This window comes from Eleginops maclovinus, chromosome 12, assembly GCF_036324505.1.
Source record: "Eleginops maclovinus isolate JMC-PN-2008 ecotype Puerto Natales chromosome 12, JC_Emac_rtc_rv5, whole genome shotgun sequence".
NCBI lineage: Eukaryota > Metazoa > Chordata > Actinopteri > Perciformes > Eleginopidae > Eleginops > Eleginops maclovinus.
The window spans coordinates 21,770,108-21,793,702 of NC_086360.1; the positions used below are offsets into that span (position 1 = coordinate 21,770,108).

Consider the following 23,595-nt stretch of genomic DNA (forward strand, 5'->3'; position numbering starts at 1 on the left):
ACGGGCTTCGGAAGATTAACCTAACAACAGATCTCCGCTGGATTAATGAATGCCTGGACGTCAGGGGCGCAGATAGCGTGTACGTCGTGGGGGTTCTGACGTACACAGATTCGAACGACCTTCAATCCGTCCCCCTCACTTTTATTTGGAAAAAAAAATCAGCTTTCTGTCTTTGCATAAGGCGAACCTCTCAGACAATCAAAAGACTAATTTACTGCTTTGCAACAACTCACATAAAACAGTCAGATCAAAGACGGATCTTCGTTTTCAGAGATTCTAAAAGTTATCTTTCTGGCGTTGTCTCACGCCTGGTTTCCATGGTTACCCAGAACGAGTATGACAGGCATCAGTGAGACACCTCCTAATTCAGGACCCCATAACACATGCAGGATGAGGCCAGCCAAACCTAAGAAGCAGAAAACTATTGCATCGTTTTTTTTAAAAGCATCAACTGTAAGTAAACTGTGCATTACGGTATCATATCACCTTGCATTTTTTTGGTTGTCTGTTCGGAGTAATGTCGCCGTTTAAGAAAAACTGTATGGAGTAGGCCTAGAGACAGACAGTGAGAACGTAGAGGAAGAGAAGTGCCAATTTCACAAGGGGAGGGAATCAACCTTTATGCATTTATTTATTTATTTATTATCAGTTTAATCGGCCATTGCAACTTTCTGGAGTTGTTGGGGGTCTTTTGGAAATGTGTACTTGAATCTGTGATGGTGTATCTAATGGTGTAGGCTTAGCCTAAGTTGTTACAGGTTGAATCATGAGAAAAACGAACTTTAGAGCTAGACAAATGCCACTGTAGTGGCGCTAACGTGATCATTTTAAACTATAAACAGTCATTTTAATTACTAACACTCAGTCAGATATCATGACAGATATTAACTGAAATGGACATGGTAATATTCAATCATTTAGACTGACGCAATGTGTTCAATTTAAGGTGAATCAGTGTTGGCGTTTAGCAGATCCCCATTGAACCTCCATTGAACTTGAATGACTGAGCCTGTTAGCTTGCTATCTTACCAGACACAGTACATTATTGTTTGTCCAGAATCGAACTTTGTAGGCATTACTAACCATTATAGACAAAAGTGCACTACACAAAATTACATATATTTTATTATTTTGAAGCTTATGAAAATAAAATGCTTGTAGGCTACTATGATGCTGGTTGACACACTCATTTATACAGACAGGAAGTTTGCCTCCCATAGCAACACATTATGTTGGCATACTTATAGAATCTTACAATCTCTTGTAGAGATATGCCGTCTGGGACCGGTAGCCTCTGTGGTAGCTTGTATGTCCACGTTAAGTTACTGTTAATGGTGCTAATGCCTTAAAGCAGTTATAATGTTTATAGTATATTAAAATGTTATCATGGTCCTGGCCTGCAGGTAGTTCCTGAAAATGGCAGTGAGAGAGGTGAAACTGAAAGTGATCCACCACTGGAGGGTAGCAGCAGTAGTAGTGCATTAGGCCTACAGCTGGAAGAGGCAGAAGGAAGAGAGGGAGAAGAGGGAGGGACAGAAGAAGGAGAGAGAGGAGGAGGGTCAGAAGAAGGATGGACAGGAGACGAGATGGCAAGGCCAGAGGCAGATGTAGGAAAGGGAGAGGAGGTTGACATGATTAGTACATATACGAAACCAAATCAACCTGACCCTAAATTTGTGAAAAAACAAGTGATGAAGGACCGTACTCTGTCATTCCAGAAAGCATGGTATGAAAAGCATCCCTGGCTGCATGTCAATCCTGGCATCGATGGTGTTCTGTGTTTTCAGTGCTCTAAATATTACAGAAGTGCAAAACCAGCTCAAGCCAAGAGCATAGACCCAGCTTTTGTAAACTCCGGCTTTAGAAACTGGAGAAAAGCCCTGGAAAGATTCTCCATCCACGAAAAATCAGCTGGTCACAAAGTGGCTGTCACAACAGCTGCATATGAAAGTAAACCTATAACCACACAATTGAGCAGTGCAGTCAGTGCGCAACAGGCAGAAAGCAGAGAAAGCCTGTTAAAAATAATAGGGGGTGTTATGCACCTGGCAAGGCAGGGGATGGCCTTTAGGGGGCATGAACATCATGAAGGCAACTTTAACCAGCTCCTGAAATACAAAGCTGAGGGGGATCCAGCTTTTACAAGATGGTTGTCTGGAAAGAGGGGAGTGCACACATCTTGGGATTGCCAAAATGAGATGTTAGATTTGATGAGTACATCAATCATCAGGGAAATTGCACATGAGATACAGTCCCTCCCAGTTTTACAGTATGCCATCATAATGGATGGGACAAGGGATATCTCAGGCGTGGAGCAGGAGGCCCTGTGTCTACGTTATGTTGACAAAGATTTGATGGTGCATGAAGAGTTCATTGGGTTGTATGAGACAACTTCAACAACAGGCGAAAATCTTGCCAAAATCATTTTGGATGTGCTGTTGAGATTAAATCTGCCAATATCGAGCCTTAGAGGTCAGGCATACGATGGTGCTTCAAATATGTCTGGCAAATATGCAGGCGCCCAAGCAGTCATCCAAAGAAGCCAGCCATTAGCACCATATATCCATTGTGGTGCACACTGTGTAAATTTAGTCACACAGCAAGCTTGCACAACCTCCCCTTTCATCAGAAATGCCCTTGACTGGATCCATGACCTTGGCACATTTTGTGGTCAGTCTGGCAAACTGAAAGACAAATTCAAAGCCATTGCCGCATCTGAAGGAGAAGGGCCAGTGCAGTCTATCAGGCCTTTATGTCCCACAAGGTGGACAGTACGCACACCTGCTATCCGTGCTGTTCTCGGGCAATATGGCACAGTGCTGCAATCACTCGATCAGATGTCTGCAAGCAATTCGGAATCTGCAAGTCGGGCAGAGGGCCTACATGTTAGGCTGCAACAAGGCAATGTTGTACTGGGGCTCATGCTGGCCTTAGATGTGATTAGGGAACTGGAATTGCTGAATACATCTCTCCAGAAAAGAACCCAGACAGTGGAGGGCATGGTCTCTGCAGTCTCTGTTGTCCAAGAGAGTTTAAGATCCAAAAGAAAGTCAGACCACTTTGAGGCAGTCTTTAAGGAAGCAGAGGACATGGTTGAGAAGCTGTCTCTAGAGCCCATTGCTCTACCTCGCACACAAAGGCCCCCTAAGAGGTATTCTGGGCCAGCACCTGCACACAGGCCTGCATCTGCTGTGGAGTTCCACAGAGTGGAGTTCTACCGAGTCCTGGACAAAGTAGACACACAACTTACCGACAGGTTTATGCAGCCTGGAATAGATGCACTTAAGGAATTGGAGGCCTTGCTGCTGACCCCCACTGCAAGCAATGTAGAGAGAGATGCCCAGAGAAATGCAGAGAAATACCCTGAGCTCCAGTGGGAAGATTTGAAAATCCAATTAGCTATGTTTAAGAACAAGTACAATTACAAAACCACTGCAGATGCTGCACAGCTCCTAAAAGCAATGCCTGTTGAAGTTCGTGCCCTTTTTGCGCAAGTTGAGACAGTGGTCCGATTGTTAATGGTTGTGCCTGCATCGTCTGCTGAGGCAGAGAGGAGTTTCAGTGGCTTGCGCAGGCTTAAAACATGGTTGCGGTCTACCACCACCCAAAAAAGGGTGAATGGAATGGCAGTGTGCCATATCCACCAAGAGAGGCTGGACAAACTTAATAGCAAAGACATTGCCCAACAGTATATTCAGGGCAAGGATCGGAGGAGAGAGATTTTTGGATCTTTCACTTAATCTGTTTTTGCATTTGAGGCCACTTATTGAAAACTCATGTAGAGTACTTTTTTACAAACTTATTTTTGTATATATGTAGGCTTTGCTGTTTGTGTTTGTAAGGCACAGTAAGAAGTGTTTTAATTACATTTTTGTTTTTTACAGCCTGCTCTTTTGGTGTGAATCAGTGTGCTTAAAGTCAGTTAATGTTTAAATAAAACAGTTTTTGCATACTGCATGTGGCATGCTTGGTGAGTGATTGGAAGCAGTACCAATATGCTTTATTTCTTGCAATGATGGGCAAATAAGTTTGATGGGTTATGTCATGGCTGAGTAATAGCGCCGCCCTGAGGGCATCAGAGTATATTCTTCGCACAACACAGGGTTGGGGGGAGGGGGGGCGTTGCTGACAGCCTTGTCCCCCACAGTTTCAAAAACCTATCTGCGCCCCTGCTGGACGTGTTCCTAAACAGCCTGTCTGTTCCTAAAACAGCTGTGCACAGAGTTCTCGTGCACCTAATTTCCATACAAAAACGCTCCACGAGCTCCTTATAAGGGCATGCAAGACGTGCGAACAATCCAGACTCCACAGGCAACGCGAAAGCAACTTTCGGCTGGCTCCACTTTAAACGATCAAAATCATGACATTATTTTAGGACATCACGATGTCTAGTAGAATCATGAATGTAGATGTGAAACGGATTTTTTTAGTCCGCGATAAGCATAATAGCGTGTTTAGAACAAAGTTTTGGAATTTTGTTTTTCCTCCGTGACTGATTTCGTAACTTTTAGCAAGCAGGGGCTGGCTTGAGCGGAATGGTTTTTCAGTGAGGAGACGCACAACGCTAAATGCATATGCAGTGAATGATATTAGCCTACTGTAATTATGCCCATTATTTGATTTAAGTAATACAATACAACAGAAGGTAAGCAAGAAATAAAGGCCTGGTCCATATACAAGCCTGCCCCAAATAAAGGCCAGTGCGATTTGCAGCCTAAGTAAATAAAAGCACTCGGCCACAATTTGAGGATAAACGGTGTAGACCTATTTTTATGAGCGGACGTTGCAATCATTTTTTGCTGCGCAGAAGTAGTGCTAGCAATAGTGGATCCAAAACAAGAAGAAGAAGACGAAGACGACGACGAAGAAGAAGAAGAAGAAGAAGACATTGAAGAAAAATAAGACTTTGAAAATTAAAGATGAGTCAACAGGCAGAAAAGAATACCCAGGTGCAGGATGACGAATTGGTGAAAAAGAAAGGGGGCACCTCAGTCGTGTGGTACTGGTTCGGTTTTAAGATCTCCGACCTCGAACAAAAAATATCTTATGTTAATTGTGTCGCCGTGCTGTTTTAGCGAAAGGTGGAAACACCACCAATTTATTAAATCACCTTAAAACGATGCATGTACGAGAATATACAGATTGCATCAAAATGCTATTTTAGCTCCTGTGTTTTTTTTAATATATATTTTATTTAATTGTACATAATATTTTATTTCATTATAATTTAACAATTGTTGAATGTTGAATGTTTGAGAAAATAATTGCACAATAATAATAAAAAGTGCAGGTGCATACTATGTCCAATGCCTCTCTCTTTCTGGTTATTTAAGGTTAAAATACATATTTTGCCTCAACTAATGTCATTTAACTAAGAAGGGCTATTCAAATGTGATTCAGATTTTTCCCCCCTCATATATCGTGATATAATATCGATACCGTCTGGACAGTGAAAAATATCGTGATAGGAATTTTACCTCATATCGCCCACCCCTAGAACTAAGCCTCCTTTCACGTATTACTCATGTATGAAGTATAATTACCTTTATCATCACTCTTTGTTTGTCTTTCAGCCAGTTCCACCTGGTATGTCTCGGCACATTCAGGGAGCACCGCTCTCAGTCCGGCACTGGGAACCTGCAGAGCCTGCAGTGTATTCTGAGAGTCCCCCTCGGCCACAGCCCTGTTAATATCAGCCACTGCTCCAGCCACTGGCAACACAAACAAGAGCACAGCAAAGGAGCAGTCGTGGAGTTAAATAGGAAAACAGCACAATAACCAATTGGTAAAAAATACAGAGCAAGTAATAATGCTAAACATGTGACTAAAGAGAACCGAATACCCCTACATAAATAAGTCACACATCTTTGATCGTATCTACTCCTCTATGTTTAGCAGACATTTCAGTAAAGGATGATATAAAAGAAGGGTGCAGATATATATTGCATCAGATTTGACAAATTGATTAAGCATTATAAACATTATAAAAGTCTTTGAGCCACACTAACATTAAATTATGGGTCTCAATTTTAAGGCCAAACATGTTTAGATGACCAGTAAGCTGAACTGACATATGTAAGAGCAGTTCTGAGAGAACATTTCCATTGGAAAGGAAATAAATACTGTCTGCGTCAGTAAGGCAACTAAAATAATTCTGAGACTGGTGCAATTTTTTAATAATGTAACACAAACGATTTAAGACCGTTTTAGGCAATATAAATGCCTACAGGTGCTTCATGTTTTGAGACATTAGGCTCTTTCAATAAATACTGTTGGTACACTATCAATCTTCAATCTTGAAATAAAGTAGTATCGGGAGCTGTGGTCTAGAGACATTTGAAACAAGCTACAAGTATTAATTGAGAACATTATTGAGCACACTGTCAGAGTTGTGTGATAACCACAACATAATGTACATCCATGTCTCGGGACCATCGGAATCTGGTGCCCAAGGTCGTCATCGTGTTATATCTGAATAAGCTTTTGTTTGGGTGGTTAAGACATGGATGAGCGAGTTTAAACTCTGGGTGCATACATGTGAGAGCCGCCTCTTCATCCTGATTGGCTGTGTTTATGGCCTCTTGGATTTGGTCCAGCCACAGAACTGCAGACTCATCTCCAGAGCTCTGCAATCAGATAAAAGCACAACGTCACTTCTTTTTTTGGATAGAAGAGACAGAACTATATATCAGACACACAAACAATGATCATTTATAGCACGCAAAAACAACACTAACCTGATATTAAATTATACAAATTTTGAATTCAGCCAAAACATTCAATCTCCAATGTTAGAGATGTTTCTTGTAAGGGAATTATTAAAATCATCAAGTTAGGATTGTGGAGATTGTGCTCTACAGCAGAAGCACGACAAAGCAACACTGATACCGACACAACACAAGCTGGTGCTATTAGAGCAACGGCAAATAATACACAGTACCATTTCCCCTGTGTCCAGAGGTGAGGCCTAAGGAAAAGGAAGAAGTGTTGACAACATTTACACTACGCACATATCCTCGTCCTGAACTTATCCACTTTACACTAAAAAACAGACCATGCCTGAGAATGTCACAACAACGTCGAACCATGTTTATTCAGCCTGACCTTTGTGTTAGTTCTCAGGCTAATTTTAGAGTGCTCTGGTAGGGACTGGGGTGTATCCCTGACCACAGGAAGGAACTCCCCATTAAAACACACTAAAAGCAGCTTTCTTTTAGATCAGCATCTGCCCAATCACTTCCAAGCCAACGCACCAGGCATTGAGGGAAGTTTTGCTGCCAAACGCAGTGATGTGATGGAAAAACAAATGTCAGAGGCATCCTTTCAGAGTAAAGTTAAAGCAGATGGAGCAGATTAATGTGTGAGCCCCAGAAAAAGAAAAGCAAAACCAGGACAACAACAAACACATTTAATTGAAATGACTGGGCATCGTCTTGAGATTGAATCCATAATACATTAATGATCTCCTTGCTGTATAATGTAAAGGTGTTAGAAAACTAGCAAACAAAAACATCTAATGCAAATCCAATACCAAGCTAATGAACACTATTCAAATATTATTAGTTTACTATGAATGACTGCAAAAGTAAAACCTATTTGAATACCAAAATCACATAACAACCTAAACCAAAACTAAATACTCATCACACCAGTCCATTTTTTTAATGGATCACTGCTGTTAATGAACCATTAAGCAGTGTCCTCTTCCCTCAGTGAGTCAGGGGGCAGTGAGTGACGCAGGCAGAAGAGAATTCATGCTCGAGTCAGGACAGGAAACATGCTCACTGCAGCAGACAAACAGAAGAGCGGCCCACATACAGTACAGTAGTGGGAAGCTAGGCGGGAGTACACATCGTTATCAGTTCCACTTTTCGATACAGAAATGCAAAAAGGCAAATTTCACCGATGGAGAACTCTTACTGAACAGATGTAACATCGAGAGGACTGAAGAAAAAAGAAACTCTGGGATAAAGGCTGCACAGGGACATGGCTGACCTTCTAACAGGACTACTCATTTGTTTGATGGCTGTGCAGAGCATTCAGCATGAAGGTACGTTTATTAAAATACTATTTATAAGAGTTTATCAAAGGGATAAGTGTTTCAAAATTAAATCCTTAATAGGTTTTACATCTAGTTTTTAGGTTCAACAACTAGTTAAGGGATCATTTCCAAAATCTAAGCTACAAAACTATTTTAAAGATATTAAATAATGCAAACTTTTATTTATATATATATATTTTATTTTGTTCTGTTGCCTAAAACAACAGATATAACTAGAAAGTCTTCAACTGCTCACAAGACAACAACAGATAGCATCATTAACTAACATTTCTGTTTTAATGTACACTCAAATGTACTTTTACTGTTAATCTAAAGTTGCTTTAAAGCCCTGAACGTTGTATTTTTTGTACCCATTTATAGGAAAAATAACCAGGATTAAATCCAATGATACCGGGGTGATACCGAAATCCTTTAGGGCAACGCTGCACAAACCGAATCGCACCAGAAAGCTGTTCGATCCCAGCACAGAGCCCTGTCTGACCGTGAGCCCGGAGGACCCAGTGGCAGCCTACACCACAGGGGTCCTCAGCACCAGGGTGATACCTTCATCATACATCCTGGCCATGCTGGTAGGCATCCCCTCCAATGCCTACATCCTGGCCTTCCTCAGACTCAGAACAAAGCCTCTTCCCACAATAGTTCTTTACCTGAACCTAGCTCTGTCCGACCTGCTGCTGCTGCTCTCCCTGGCGCTGCGTGTTCACTACCACCTCAACGGGAACAATTGGATATTCGGGGAAATCTCCTGCCGGCTCATCACGGCCTTGTTTTATGGCAATGTTTACAGTTCAGCTCAAACTATAGCGTGCATCAGTCTGAAGCGCTACCTGGCAGTGGTCTGGCCGTTTCTGTACAGGAGGCTGGCTAAGTCTACGCTGGCAGTGTGGTCGTGCCTGGTTGTCTGGTTTCTGTATGGTGCGGCTATCGTGCCTGAGCTCCTGGTCAGGCAGAGCTACCAGGTTAAGCAGCTGGGAGTCACCACCTGCCATGATGTACTTCCCCTGGATGAAAAATCCCATTCCCCATTGGTGCCATACAGGATGATGCTGGTTTGTCTGGGCTTCATAGTGCCCTTCCTGATTTGTGTCTTTGCACATGTCGCAGTTGTATACCACCTGGGGCAATCCTGTTGCGACTGGAAACCGTTTATCAGGGTCAGCACCCTGGTTTTCATCATCTTTGTGGTTTGTTTCTTGCCAAGCGGCATCCTGCATATCGCCCACTACATCCGTCTATTCACCAGTGGGGACGACAGACTGTATGGATATTACAGAGTAGCGGTGTGTCTCTGCTGCTTCCACAGCTGTCTTGACCCCTTCCTGTGTATGCTCCTTTCAAAGATGGCCTCCTCAGAACTACAATTTGTTTCTCTCCGCGGGATGCCTAAGAGGCCCACTTCTATGATTTGAGACTGGATGTTTGTGCACAGCTTCTCCTTAATGGACCATTGTTGAGAATCAGCAGGGAAGCTCAAGCCCGACAAAAAAGGTCAGGAATGTTTAAAACTGGACACTGGGAATTCAAAAGTGTGATAATGCAGTCTCTGTTCGACCCAGAACAGTAACAACCTCTGTGAAGATGAGTTTTAAATATAAAGGATCAAGGAGGGAACATTTAGACTGTGGATCGTCTCATGTCAATCCAGCTAAAAACCATTGGATAAACAACTTGCTGTGGTACAACTCAGCATTAAATGTATACAAAAACATACTTCTCAGTCTTTAATTACTTGTATAATGTCGACATAACAGTTTAAGCTTTGCAGAATAAGGATGATGCAGGTATGGAAAAGAAAGCAGTGTCAGGGATGAAAAGCTTCTGTTTAAATTAAATAAAAAGTAGTTTTTCATTGGGATAAAGGTATGAAATGTGGTGACTAAACTGCTTTATCCAGCCATGATTTCTTTGTATTGCATTTTAAGGATTTGAGAGGCAGGAAATACTGCAAAATAAATATATATTAACTCAATTTCAAGTCCCATTACCTGGCAGAGGAGTTGCTTGGTGTATTGTAGGACATCATGGTAGTGTTTGGCTGTGGCTGGATTCACCCCTGTTAACTTGGCTGTAGGGAGGAGCAGGGCGGCGAGCGTCTGCTGATGATTACCGGAGTTAAGAGCTTCATTGATCTCGGCTATAGCTATGATACCTGGAAGAAAAAGGAAGACATGGAGCTCTTCAGGAACAAACAAAGACCGGCCTGGTTGCGCTTTGTAAGACGCGCTATTGATAATGAATGCTGGAATCCAAAAATGCTTTGAACAAAATCTTACTGAATCAAAATGATCAACTTATTATAACTTGCACAAATATATATTTCCCGAATAATCCAGCTTTGAAAAGGTTATAGTCAACAAAAAAAACACGCATCACACAGGTGAACAGGTGATTATATTTACCATCAGAGCAACCCATACCAATGTGACCCAACTAATCCAACCCACAATTGATCACAAAATAAGAACGACCAATGCCAAGATGTAAAAAAACAATAAACCTTATTAAATGTACAAAAGAAGTCCCCACTCTGACATGTTTGGCTTCTACAATACATGATCAGTGAATTATGTTATTGCAGGCTGAAAACGTTCTTAAATATCTCAAGCTACTCCACATAAAACATAAGCAGAAAGTGTCTTACGCTCATGCTCCTCATGGACCTGAACGTTGACGGTGTCGATGCATTTCTGAACATCATTCCAGGTGAGAAACTCCTGGCCTTTGGCAAGAGCGTCGCCCCGCAGCTGGATAAGAGTGTCTGCATACCTGAGGGAGAGGAGAAGTTCAACAAAGGTTCATGACTTTTAAATAGCCCTTACTCATCAGCCGCTCCCAGTTTGTGCAACTTAATCAGAGCGATACCGGCGGTGGAGAGCAGTGACAGGCAAGCACAAGACATTATGCCTGTCATATTGAATCAAATACATGTTTTGCTCTCCTGTACCACCATAATTATACGTCAATGAGTGCCACAAAATCTTGAGAAAAACCACTCACCACCCAAGATAGCTACCAAACTACTCTTCCATCTCACCTGTTGAGGTTTTCCTGGTCCATGTTGGTGAAGCCCAGGGGGGAGTCTGATAGTTGCTCGATCACAGCCTGGGGGTCTTTGGTGTCCAGCACCTCATTCAGCACCGCTACCGCTGACAGCATCTCCACAGCTACACTCAGCTCCTCGTGGCTCAGGCCAGACTGAAACACATAAATAAGATTTGACTCACAAGCATGAAGTGGTATTCACAGTGACTGCAGCACATGTGTAGAACTGGCCTCCTGTCCACATACTGTAAAGAGTCAAAATTGCAAAACATGATGTCTCACCCGCGCGCCTTGTAGCTGCAAACTGAAAAGCTCAGCCTGGTAGAGGTTGGCAGCTGTTTGGTAGACGATCGGCAGTTGTGCTTCAGGGTTCGTCAGCTCCTCTGCTGTCTCCGCTGCATTGCCGAGACGAATGGCTGTATTGATCGATGCAACCGCCTCGAGTTCTGGTAAAGACAATGATCACACATAGTCATGTAGATAACCTAAGCCATGTCAGTATCAAACTGTCTTCTTTGTCTTACAATTACATAGTGAAATGACTAGAAAAAACATATTAAAGATGTATAATGAACATGTAATGTAACATAGATTATGCATTTGTATTTTGAGAGGTTTTCTTGTGTGTTCATACAGTATGTGATTTTACTACTGATAAGCAGTCATGTGTAGGGTGTGTAACAAAAAGTTGCTTACTTCGTTTCTCGGCCTCAGCAAAGTCATTACAAGAGGTGACCACTCTCTGAATCTCCTCTCTGTCCACCACCACAGCCTTCCCTTCATCCTGCGACACAAAGATTAGTTTTACACTAGAGAGAAACCACTAACATCCAGTGATGATTCAGCATGTTTTAATAAAGGGCTGTGGAGGGCAAGGTGGTGTCCATACTGACTGAATTACAAAGGCTGATTAGTTTTTCTCTTAAGGTGTTGATGGGTTTTTTGTCTTCCTGGTTCTCCTCAAGGACTCTGCATATAGATAAACTGCCTAGTAGTGAAATCAGTGACTACAATTCATCCTCACAGCAGAACTTAAAAGTAAAAGACAGGGGGTTTTTTTCAGATGCATAAACAAAAAGACAGACCCCTTTACAAAACTGGACTTATTTCTAAGAAAGTACCGCCAATGTGAAGGATTTGTTTGATCTGATGCTTGTTTCAAAATCTTTTTCATGAGGGAATGTAGTACCCTTAACACCAAACCCCTAACAATACATAACAAACAACTGGGAAAGAAAACTAGAGGAGCTCTCACACATAAGGCCCTGGATTGGGGACAACTGAGCAAGCTGTGATTCAGTATACCTTGGATTTATGTTGGCAGTAGGTGGTAAAGTGCTCGAGGTACCAGCTGCAGTTTGACTCCTGAACACCCAGCAGGACCAGAGCTTCCAGTCTGAGAGCACCCAACAGAGCAGCCTCGTCCTGGGCCGACACGGCTTCATTCACCTGTCTCACTGCTGCCTGCACTGGAGATGTGAAAACCAAGGCAGACGTCAGAATAAATGTAATTTCATGACTTTAAAATGTAGCTTCTCTACTGTAAAGTTCACGTGTGTCATGGGTTATTACGCACCAACAAGATACAAAGGGTTTTGTTTTACATAAAAAAAGGAAAGCAATCACAGTATTTTAACAGTGTTTTGGTAAAGTTAGCTATGTGAGGATCAGATTGGAGAGAAAGTCCTTACTGTTCACAAAGTCAATGGAGCCCTGGATTTCCTGGTGAGTCAGAAGCTCCTCATACACATCTCTTTCTTCAGTAGCAACGGAGGAGCGCTAATTAAGAGAAAGAGAAATATTTATATTTGATTTTCATTTCACATACATGCTTCCAATTTAATCTGATTTAGTAACATATTTGACACATCAGATTCAACCAATTAGAGGAAATTGACGGCGTATGTTTGTTCAGTGTTTGTAAAGAGAATGGGAGGCGAGATGCCGGACGGTGCCGGGGGGTTTGTGTTTGGTGAAGTCGAGCTGACTCTGCAGCCGCTGGAATGTGCTGGCGAGGCCTGTGCAGTGATTCAGGGCAGGCAACCCCTTTCAGAGCTCAGTTGGTATAGCCGTCAGTACTACACAGGGCAGTCAAAACATCAGCTCAACGCAACGTCAAGTTTAAGTTTTTTGCACGACTCAGATTTGTCTCAATGTTTTGTAATTTCCTTTCTGTGTCACTACTTTTATGCAGAAAAATAATTTGTGTTTGATGCAGAATTAGTACTGTTCAATAAATGCTTATATATAGGGAGAACCAGCAATGAAATATAAATGATATGAATGATGACTCACCCTCCCAGAGGACTGCTCCTGCTTACGAGCCTTGGCCTGGCTCAGAGCGTCCTGGTATTCTTGGGCCAGAGCTTCCTTGATGTTCTTCAGCATGGCGTTAGGATTATTAAGGGCTCCCATCGTCACAGACGTCTGACCTCTGTCAACCGCATCGTTGATGGCGATCACAGCAGCATGCACTGAGGAAAACAGAGTGTGTGCACATTTGAGTTTTGCATGGAAACAACATTAAGTAAGTCAGAGATTAAGTGAGAACGTCAGAGGACTTACGGGCAGCTTCGTCCACTGAGAGCTCATTGGCCAGGATTCCTCCAATCTTACTGAAAGCTGGCATTTGAATGCCATACTTCTCCAGCTCACTCCTCATGTTACTAATCTCTTCCTCTAGAAGACATAGAAACCAATTGCAAGTGTTGTGTCATAACATACAGAAATGAAAATAAAATTGTATTTGCTTGGACAGTCATCAAATCATAAATAACAATTGGTTAATTTTCTCACAAACATAAAGATATATAGTTATCCTAAGAAATAATCTACATCACCATGGCCCATCTGTAAATCCTCATCCATGTTTCCCTAAAGTTTAATATAAATTAGGAACAATAAAAACTGTTGGTTGATTGTTGTTGCAGATGTGTTTAAGCCCTGAGATCAATGTCAAAAATGTAGATGCTTATTATAAATGTGTCCTATTTGTTGAAATGCAAACAGCTACAGGGGATATTATGATGTACTGATATGGTGGATGATTCAAAAATATAAATCCCAGACAGGATGTTACTCAGAGGACGTTACATGCTTGAGAGCATATGATTGTTTTTTTTTAATTCTATTCCAACCGACTAGAATAAACATACCTCCAATACAAAGAGCAATCAGTTATTCAAAAAGCCCTAAGGCCACATTTATCCTTTACCTTGGAAAACAATAAACAATTTACGTCTGATTTGTTTCTACTTATGTTTAAAGAGGTGCATATTTTTATATAAATGTTGATCTTGTGTGCTATACGTTGGCTTTAGGATAAGCTGATTTCCAGTGGTGTTACCTGTAAAGGCCACTTTCCCCAGCAGGTCCTGGATCTGTGGTGCAATGCCCAGTTTGTACAGGTACAAGCTGAAATAAACCACATTATTTCAGAAGATTTAGACCGTAAACGAACACAACATAAACAAAGCACCAAAAAGCTTGTAACATTCTGGTATTGTGCAGTCTGATATCATGAAACTGTTGTCTCGTCACTTTCCCTTTAAGGTTTTTGCTTCTAATGGCCTTTAATATCCCACTTACACCACAGGGGGGTAGTGTGTGCTCACATCACAACAAGCACTGAACACTGGAATCAACAGGCAGGTGGCTGGAAACTTCATAAAACTTTCATCTTCCCGCGGTTACCTGATAAGCGATAATGAATTATAGATATTTAAGGCAGGTCCCGCAGCTCTGATGCAGGCGGTGCTGTAGCAAGTATATCTACCCTTTAGTCACAGTGAGTGTGTAAACATGAAATGTACTCTGTCCTTGGAATACAGGAGGCTTTAGACAACCGTCTAAACTCTGCTCATACAAAGGTTTTGAAAACCAGGCAGCTGATTCAGTCGGAGATACAAACTCAGTAACAGCTGACCGGGGTTAATGAAGGTGGCTGATTAAACGCCACACAAAACAAACAAACAGCTGACTAGCTTGAAGCAACTAGCTCTCTCCAAACTGTGGATCCCCTTTGTACATTCATCTTTCCGTCCAAAACAGGCCTTCAACCTCTACCACTTAAAATGTACTCTGTGAAAGGGAACCCACTGCTCTGCCTCCATGTCTGCATGTGTTTGTACCCAGGGAAGCAGAGTATTCACTGGGTCCTTGTGGGACTGTAGCTGGACTGGCAGGAAGGAAGCGCACGTGTGTGAAAAAGGAGGGAAGGAAACCAAGTCTCTCAGGACCTGACCAAAACATTACAACAGAGAAAACAACCCAGGCAGCTCACACAAGCACTCCCTGAAGCCGCATTAAGCTGACTCGATCAAATGGGAATAAGTGACCTTTAAGTTTATTCAAAGTCATCTTAACTGAACGACTGCGCTAACCACCTACAGTACATTACTGAGACCTCAAACATTTATTTTTACAGTATGACAACATTTTTCACAAACCTAAATACATGACAGAGATTGTACCCTTTGTGGTGAGCCAACAAGTAAAAGGTTAAGCAATCACCACACTCAGTTGAACAGAAAGCTCCTGATTACACACTGTGAAGTTGTTAAGAGAAACAGTGTGCAGTCATGCTATTCGTAAGTGTTGATGCAAACTCAAATAACAGAGTTTAAAACTGTTCAAGGTCATTGTACTGTCAATTACCTCGTGATTTAAGGAGTTTGAGTAAACAGGGAAGGAAAGCATGTGAACTTGCCACAGAGCAGCTGAATGCATGGTGCTGTATACTGTAATATAGCATTGACCTACAGTACATAAATCATGAAAAAGATCTGTGTTTAAAAAGACACACTTTCTCTAGAAATTACAGTTTCCAGTTTCTGTTTCAGATCACTTACAAAGCACAATTATTGTTCCTTACGAATAAACAAGGTTAAACTGCAATAACCCCAGAGTAATAATACAAATGTCGTTCATAGCTAAATATACTCAAATACACTGCTGTGTGGAAAGCAAAATGACCATTTATATCAAAACCTTGTCAATGTCAAACTTAAGTGTTTGATACTGTATATCATAACCATGTAACTAAATCCAAATGAAACACTTAGTTACTGTCAGTGACAAAGCAGCCCGAAAAAAGACATATAATCTGCCCATTAATCCATACTTTAACTAACTACCCAACACCAGCACTTGGCATTAAGGTCATATAAAACAAATCGTTTTGTCCGCTGTTTCTTTCCTTCTGTCTTGCAGTAAAATCTTATGCAATATTTGGGTGTGACACCATTTGTGAAATAAAAAGAAGAACACTGTCAGTGTACAATCCAAACACTTAACGGATGAGTGAACAGCTCATAAAGTAAATGATAACTATGTTTCAGTGTTTTTTATTTGTTATCCTTACCTGAGTGCGTGTATGCAGTACACCACCTTTGGCATGTTTTTGCGATCGTACACATCTGTCGTTTCAGGATAGAAAATCTGAAAGCAGAAAAGACGACACATGTATTTATAAATAATATTTACTCTGCTGCAGCCAAAAAAAACATTTCATTCTGTAAAGTACAAGCAGTTGCAAAGGTAGATATATTAATAGGAATAGCTTTAAAATGTAGTGCAATCGCCCATCGTATAGCTCAGTGGGGTAGAGCAGGCAGCCATACACTGGGGTTTGATCCCAATGCGGTGGACCCAGGTTCGAATCTGGCCTGAGTCCCTTTGCCGCGCGTCTTCCCCTCTGTCTCCCTACTTCTCATCAGCACTATATTAAAGGCACTGCTTGCCCAAATTCTTTTAAAAAATATATACATGTATATATATATAATGCAATCCCAGATGCTACGGTTTCTAAGCATATAATTTTCACTGCCCCAGTCAACTAATACAACAGCAGTCAGTGTCATAGTTTCTGAAATACTAAGGGTTACACAGAGCTACTGTATTATCCATTGCAGAGGACTGCATTATTTTTGAGGAGATCATGCTGTTGTTCTGTACTGGAGATTCAAGTCAGTATCAATTTAACCTCGTTTTTTCCCTGGATGCACATCAGTGAAGTCCTTTGTGTCCTCTCATAAAAGATGTAATGAGGTTACTGTTGTGTGAGAACGACCACACCCTCATTACAGTTTCATCTGTCAGTGTTTTTAGTGTATCACACTTTTTATAGTTGAAGCTTATTCTGCTTGAAAGCAACCTCCAACTTTCATAGGAGGGATTGTACCTCTTCTTAGTTTGGGATTCTACTGGAAGGATGGGTTCTATTTTGTCTAAGCCGTAGCTACAATGTCTTAGTTATAAAACGGTTTTAGACCATTAGCCCTGATCTAATATGAGCTATTATGTTCTAACCCCAGAGCCAATAAACACAAGACAAAGTTAGACATCCTGATTCCATAGTGTTCCAAAGCATGAGTTGAACGGGCTGAGTCTCCCATCCTAAAACAAACTCATGTGTGTAACGATGATATATTATTGATTATGGATTATTACGCTGACGTTACGCTCGTGTTGACGAGGACTTTATCCATCAGACTGTTCCATTCCTCCCTCAGAGTTTCAGGCATTAGTAAATATTGCTGGCACTTAAATGCCTATTTTATAATATTTTATTTTATCTTTTATTGGACAGTTTTACTTTAAATTCTTATGTTAACATGTAATATTTTATTTGATCTTTTTACATTTTCTTACTTATTATTATGTAAATGTTATATTTGATTTATCTTTTATATTATATCATAAAAAATGTTAACAAATGTTTCCTAAAGTATTTCTGTTTTCCTAATGTGTGATGACAGACTGACTGTTGTCTGGGTCTGTGTGCTGTGTGCTGAACATGGTTGTAAAACATGGAGCACAGCATTGCTCTGCATTTCTGATGTGTGTGTCACTTACCTTTGGGAGACCTACGGACTCCATGGCTCTGAGCCACTGCACGGTGTTGTCTGTGTGCCGGAAGTGTAGCCCGTTGCTCTGCAGGCGAAAACAAAAGAACAGACATATTCATTTAGTCAGATAATTACATGGAAATCTAAAACAAATTTAAAAATAGATCACAATGTTATCAATGCACCCTGAAAAGTAATAAAAGGTTATGCCATGCACATACAGTATAATATCAATTATTGAAACTGTATCTCGTTATCAATGGCCTTCAACTACTGAGTCTGTTAGATCTGTGAAAGTCTAATGTTGATAACCAAAGATATCACTCTAATAGTCTGATAAAGTTTGTTTATAATTTGTCAAGAGAAAAGCTAACTCACATTTTGTCACACATCAGTCACTTTCATACCTATCCTTTTTAATACTGTTACAAAATGCAGAAAAAATATTAGTTTTTGTTTTGCTCATGACGTAAACTGTTGAAGATGCATAAATAGAAAAAACGATACCCATGCATAAAGAGGACAATAAATGGAATGGAGATGCACCTTGTAGCGGGCCTGATCTCTGTCGTAGATCCTTTTCACAGACACCATTTTTGGGGCAAAAAAGTTGGCAAGTTTGCCCAGGTAGACGCCGTTCCTCAGACCCCCCTCCAGCTCTGTGGTATTGGGCAAGTCCTCCTCGAGGCAGGCCTCCATCCACCTGAGAAGACACACATAAACTGACCTCAGTGAGGAAACCACAAGAAAGTTATAGTTGTAGTTGTCTACATTTGTACATAATATCCTGCTTTATATTGTGTTAACTTCAATCGTGTTTATTTGTCAGATTCTTTATCTGATTTTTTGCAGTTTATTTCTACTTTTTAATTTCTAAATATGTGCAATGTCTTGTTTTGTTTTATGCTGCTGCAACACAAAATGTTTGGCATTCATAAAGTACTTTACTCTATATCTTATCTTATACTGTACATGTAAAATAATATATATCAAATGTTATACAAGCCAAGAACAATATCTACTGCTCGACTAGCATAAGTGAAAGATCAATCCAAATACAAATGCTGTCAACAGGGAGAGGAAAGTACAGTGAGAGCTCAACTCTTCTAGGTGACTGGCTATATTTCCAGTTAAATCACCAGGACCACGGTTACGTTCAGAGTATAAACACACATCAGTCCTCTGTTTACTCTGCCACCTGAGATCAACCACAGGGTGCAGTGCAATTTATGAGGTGTCTGAATGCCTGCATGTAGTCGTCCAGTCAATACTGTCTTTTCCTACACCTGCTGCCCTTCAGATCCGGGCAAAAACTAAAGACAGTGGGCCATGAACACACACAGATACATTAAAATGGGAATAATGTTTTAATGTACAATATTTATTAAGTTTAATACGTCTTTTGTTTTTTTTCTGTGCTTCAAACTGAGCATAAAAGTAGTCTGTACATGTACACCCAAACTGTAGGAAGGGTGCTGTGGACTGACATACAGTATGAGCTGTTGGGTTAGGTTACAGGTAAAGGTTGTGTTTATTTGTTCAGAGGAAATGAGAGATTAAAGGTGTTAACAGTAAGCATTTCTACTAATTCAATTAGTCCAAATCCAAAATTGATCAGTGGTAAAGGTTTATGAGTTTAATTTCAGAAAAGGTGACTTCTCAACCAGGGACATTCACAGAGATGTTGGAAATAGCTAGAGACTACAAACTGAATAGAGCACATTCAGCGAATAATGAATAATGTTGACCTTCTTTCAAACTGATGTCATTTTCCCTTGATAATTGCAAGAGCTGCTTCAGAGCCCAGATTTGTCAGGAAAAATCTATTCCAAAGTGCAATGTAGTCCAAAGTAAATGATTTGTGAGCAGGGTGAATCATCAAAGTTTAAAAATCTGTTACACATTATCTTACTGCCTGGACTTGACTTCATGTTGACTATCATTTCCTATCATCCCACAGCTGGATCTAACCTCTGAAAAAGGCCGCGGACTCGCTCAGGGATTTAGTTTCTTATGTTTTGTTTAAGGGTTTCATTCACATCAGCAACTCCTACCTTTCTGTGTGCAAGCAGTGCAGCCTTCCCTCCCATATCCGTGCACACAGACACCTTGTTTAGGTTAATTAAGGCTGTGTGGGTGCTGAGAGCACCGTGTCTGCCAAATAATGTGTCAGCACATTAAAGGATAACCGCAACACATCACGCACTGTCAAAACAAACCCAGTGGAGAGTGTAGGATAAGCACTTTAACAAGCTGGTGCTTTAGATATTGCAATAAGGAAACTTTAGCCATACTTCAGTGTTAAAATGAATGGAAATAAGCCTACAGATAGTCTTTTTATGCTGCTGCAATTAAAAAATCACAAATTGGGATCAATAAAGTATATCTTATCTTATCACTCTGGCCTCTTAGACTATATTCCTTAAATGAATCGATCAGGAAAAAGATTTACGTCTAAACTTATTGAAGCAGTCATCCTATCACTAATGCCAAGCAGGCATTTGTTGGCCCGGTATCTGCCAGATGCTATTGGTTTATAAGTATTACTGAACCCTCAACCGGTACACAATTAAGCAGGTCAGAAAATGCCTATTCGTCAAAACAAAAATGCTGTGAAACTGAGGAAGAGACACATATTAACAAGGACATTCAGTGTATTACGATAATTGGCAATACTGTAAGCAAGGCGATTTATTATAACTATCTTACTACGAAGAACACCAATGTATGCTGAAGATTTGGGTTAGAAATAAAGTTATTTTGTGTATGCATAATAACGGATGTGCGGTTTGAAGTTCTCATAGTCCTTTCGACATCCACCATCAAAAAACTAAATGAACCGCTGTCTGACACTAATTTGCTTACCATTAGATAAAAATCAGCACAGTGATTGATACCGTGTCACAAAGCATAATCTCGCGAAACTCAACTGTATTGATTTTTTCTTTCACCCCTAGTGCCACCATGCAGCCTAACCTAGAGGCTGAGGTCAACCAAGGCTAAGCGGTGAGGCAGTTTAAAATCCACACGACTTGTTGTTTATTTTGTCATTCTTCACAGAAGTGACTTACAGTAAAAGGAGAGGATCAAACATAAAAAAGTCAAGATAAGTAAGGTTTACATAGTATATGTTTGGCAGGAACACAGTCATAGGAACATCCTGCATGAGTTACCAAAGCTCTCCTGTGAAACTTCACTTCCTGTTCTTAAAACAATGTGGGGAGAACTCGTCTCCTGAGGCAGGACAGACTTGTGTTTACAACCCCTTTAAAGCAGGCCTTCCTGTCATTGTTCAATCTGAGCAAAGAAAAGACAGCTTTCAGAACTGTGGGACTTAAATCAGTCTCACATCAACACATTATTATGGATCTAACACTCATTCTCTTTCAGCTGCACTACGTCTGACTGCATACAGAGTGTCTTTTGAATGCTTGCGTCATGTAGCTCAGTCATGCTGGTCATGAGTTAGTGTTTGTGTGTCTAAAAAGGGACATTTAGCATATGTGCTGGGGTAGGGTGTGTCGGAAATTAAGAATAATAACCTTGACTAAAGAACTCATGGTAGAGCTCCTGGGGTGGAACATTATCAAAGCAAACAAAAAGAGTTACCCTACAAACAAGCTACGCATAAAGTGCCTTCTCTGTTGATGGTACAAAGTCTGTTTCCAGAAACGACTAACTACTGGTTGTGTCTTTTGTAGGAAGGTGTGTCTATAAACTGAGCACATTGACAACAAAACAGATCATTTAGCTCTTTTTAATGTGCACTAAAGAGGACTTTGAACAACAAAGCATGTGACATCAAATAAAAATAGTCTTACATGCTATCCTGCAGTGCCCTAATGTCGTTTAACACACCGAAAGCAAAGTCACTTCTCAACACATGGCTGTTAGTGAGGATATTTTTTATTGAAACCGCTCTTTTCTATTTTTATTAATAAATGTTTTAGTTTTTATAACAGATTTCGTACGACTTTGTTAACAAGGGATCTAAGAGTGACCGGACGTGCTTTCCTATAGTGTGTCCCTATTCACACAAGATATTTTGACAAACACAATTACTAATACCCGAATTAATTTGAATGCCTGTTCTCAAGTTTTAAGCTCCTGGTGATGCGCATGCTGTCTCACTGTCACACCGTCACGGCTCACAGGGCACATTGTTATCATTCACCATGGGTATCACTTTGTCTTTACTGAATTAAGGGCCCCCTCAAAACAATACATACCTATTCTTACAATCCCTTTTTTGACAACTAGTCTGTAAAGTGGGAGCAACCATTGCTTTACTATTCTCTATTCAATTATGACTAATATTAAACGTGTCACATGTCCAAATTGCACCACTTTGGTTACCAGAAATACACCCAAAAACAGTATTCGAGATTGTTCACGTTCTGTTGGGCAAACCACCCTTTCTCAAAGCGTACAATTCTTTCGGCACGCTATTTTCAGAACGTTTTTAACAAATTATCCTCATGCAAAGTGGGGGGGGACATGTCCCAGGAGTCCCCAGTAAAAACGACGCCTATATCAATAACACATGTGGTTTTCTGGCTGTGATAAGGCAAAATCTCTGCTGTGGATAAGGCCTGTGACAATGCTGCAGATCAGATGGAAATGTCTTTAAATGATGTTATGGATTGTTTTTAAATAATACCACTATCAAAAACTATGTGAGTGGGATCTGCAAGTTTCAAACAACAATCGTCTTGCCATCTAGCATGCCATAAAAGCATAAATATTAGTTTACTCAGTTGTATTTTAACAACAACGATTACACAGTTAAGAAAACATTTAGAAAGGGAACATTTACCAGTCAAAATAGTACATGATAGACCTTTAGTACTATCTAGTGCAGTACAGGAAACGCTATGCTGAGGCAGATGCACCGCTTAATTTGATGGGTTTTTTCAACTCCTGCACTCAAGTGCTTTCATTGCACAGTTCATGTTACCAATGTAAAAAAAACTAAAAGGTGGAACATGAAACTATATGTCTTGTTATATCATAACCCAGGTGTACTAACAGAGTTACTTCTGCATGGTTGGCTTGTTGCACTGACTCCTGACGCTGGAGAGCAGAAGCTAATCCCATGCGCTCTGTATGCAGCTGTCTTAATCCTAATCCAACTTGACAATTTTCCCAGAATAGAGATTCGCCTCCACAATAAATAGGACTGCAGAAAAGTCAGAAGCACTGGGGAGCAATAACAGGAAGCTGAAAAGTGAAAGTATGTGTGAATCAGAGGGTTAAATGGTGGTCATTTCGAGGTTGCCTTTTCAATGATACTAGAGCACGTGTTCCTTAAACCACCGTAGTGCAACTGAGCTACGCTTACACTTCAGTTTTTTTTTTGTTCACTTTAAAATAAGATGTGAGAAAACCCACGTTTGCTGATGACGGACAACTGAATCTCTGCTCGCTTATTCTAGCCTGCCTTACCTTATTATGCAGTGACATAAGAAGATAATACAGGTTATTCAAATCATCTTGACTGAGTCAAGGGGCAAGTTCAGTTGTGAAAGAATTATCTGTCAGGAAATGCTGATGTAAAATAAGCCTGTACTCACTCCTATAAAGTGTTGTTTAAAGAGTGTCCCTAGAAGAAGCATGATTTCTGAAACACAACAAGGCTTCAGA

At 40.7% G+C, this 23,595-nt stretch overlaps 2 protein-coding genes across 3 annotated transcripts in view; one reads left to right on the plus strand and one right to left on the minus strand.

Annotated features, from left to right (window-relative positions):
* iqgap2 (IQ motif containing GTPase activating protein 2) overlaps nt 1-23,595 on the minus strand; it is a 38,192-nt gene that overhangs the window by 10,189 nt on the left and 4,408 nt on the right. For both annotated transcript variants that reach the window (XM_063896761.1, XM_063896760.1), the window contains exons 3-17: nt 18,499-18,655; nt 17,960-18,037; nt 16,467-16,543; nt 14,451-14,518; nt 13,670-13,783; nt 13,400-13,578; nt 12,796-12,883; nt 12,410-12,573; nt 11,801-11,888; nt 11,387-11,550; nt 11,097-11,257; nt 10,704-10,828; nt 10,048-10,211; nt 6,536-6,626; nt 5,544-5,711 (exon numbers count right to left, since the gene is read on the minus strand). In XM_063896761.1, coding sequence (XP_063752831.1) covers nt 5,544-5,711; nt 6,536-6,626; nt 10,048-10,211; nt 10,704-10,828; nt 11,097-11,257; nt 11,387-11,550; nt 11,801-11,888; nt 12,410-12,573; nt 12,796-12,883; nt 13,400-13,578; nt 13,670-13,783; nt 14,451-14,518; nt 16,467-16,543; nt 17,960-18,037; nt 18,499-18,655 — 1,886 coding nt within the window. The remainder of the gene's footprint in view (nt 1-5,543; nt 5,712-6,535; nt 6,627-10,047; nt 10,212-10,703; nt 10,829-11,096; nt 11,258-11,386; nt 11,551-11,800; nt 11,889-12,409; nt 12,574-12,795; nt 12,884-13,399; nt 13,579-13,669; nt 13,784-14,450; nt 14,519-16,466; nt 16,544-17,959; nt 18,038-18,498; nt 18,656-23,595) is intronic.
* f2rl2 (coagulation factor II (thrombin) receptor-like 2) lies at nt 7,777-9,772 on the plus strand. Its single transcript, XM_063896762.1, has 2 exons — nt 7,777-8,050; nt 8,423-9,772. The coding sequence occupies exons 1-2, from the start codon at nt 7,987-7,989 to the stop codon at nt 9,469-9,471; spliced, it is 1,113 nt and encodes a 370-aa protein (XP_063752832.1). The 5' UTR covers nt 7,777-7,986; the 3' UTR covers nt 9,472-9,772.

Coding starts and splice junctions, on each gene's coding strand:
- f2rl2 (XM_063896762.1), top strand. CDS start 7,987: ATGGCTGACCTTCTAACAGGACTACTCATTTGTTTGATGGCTGTGCAG. Junction 8,051..8,422: donor GCAGAGCATTCAGCATGAAG/GTACGTTTATTA, acceptor ACCCATTTATAG/GAAAAATAACCAGGATTAAA.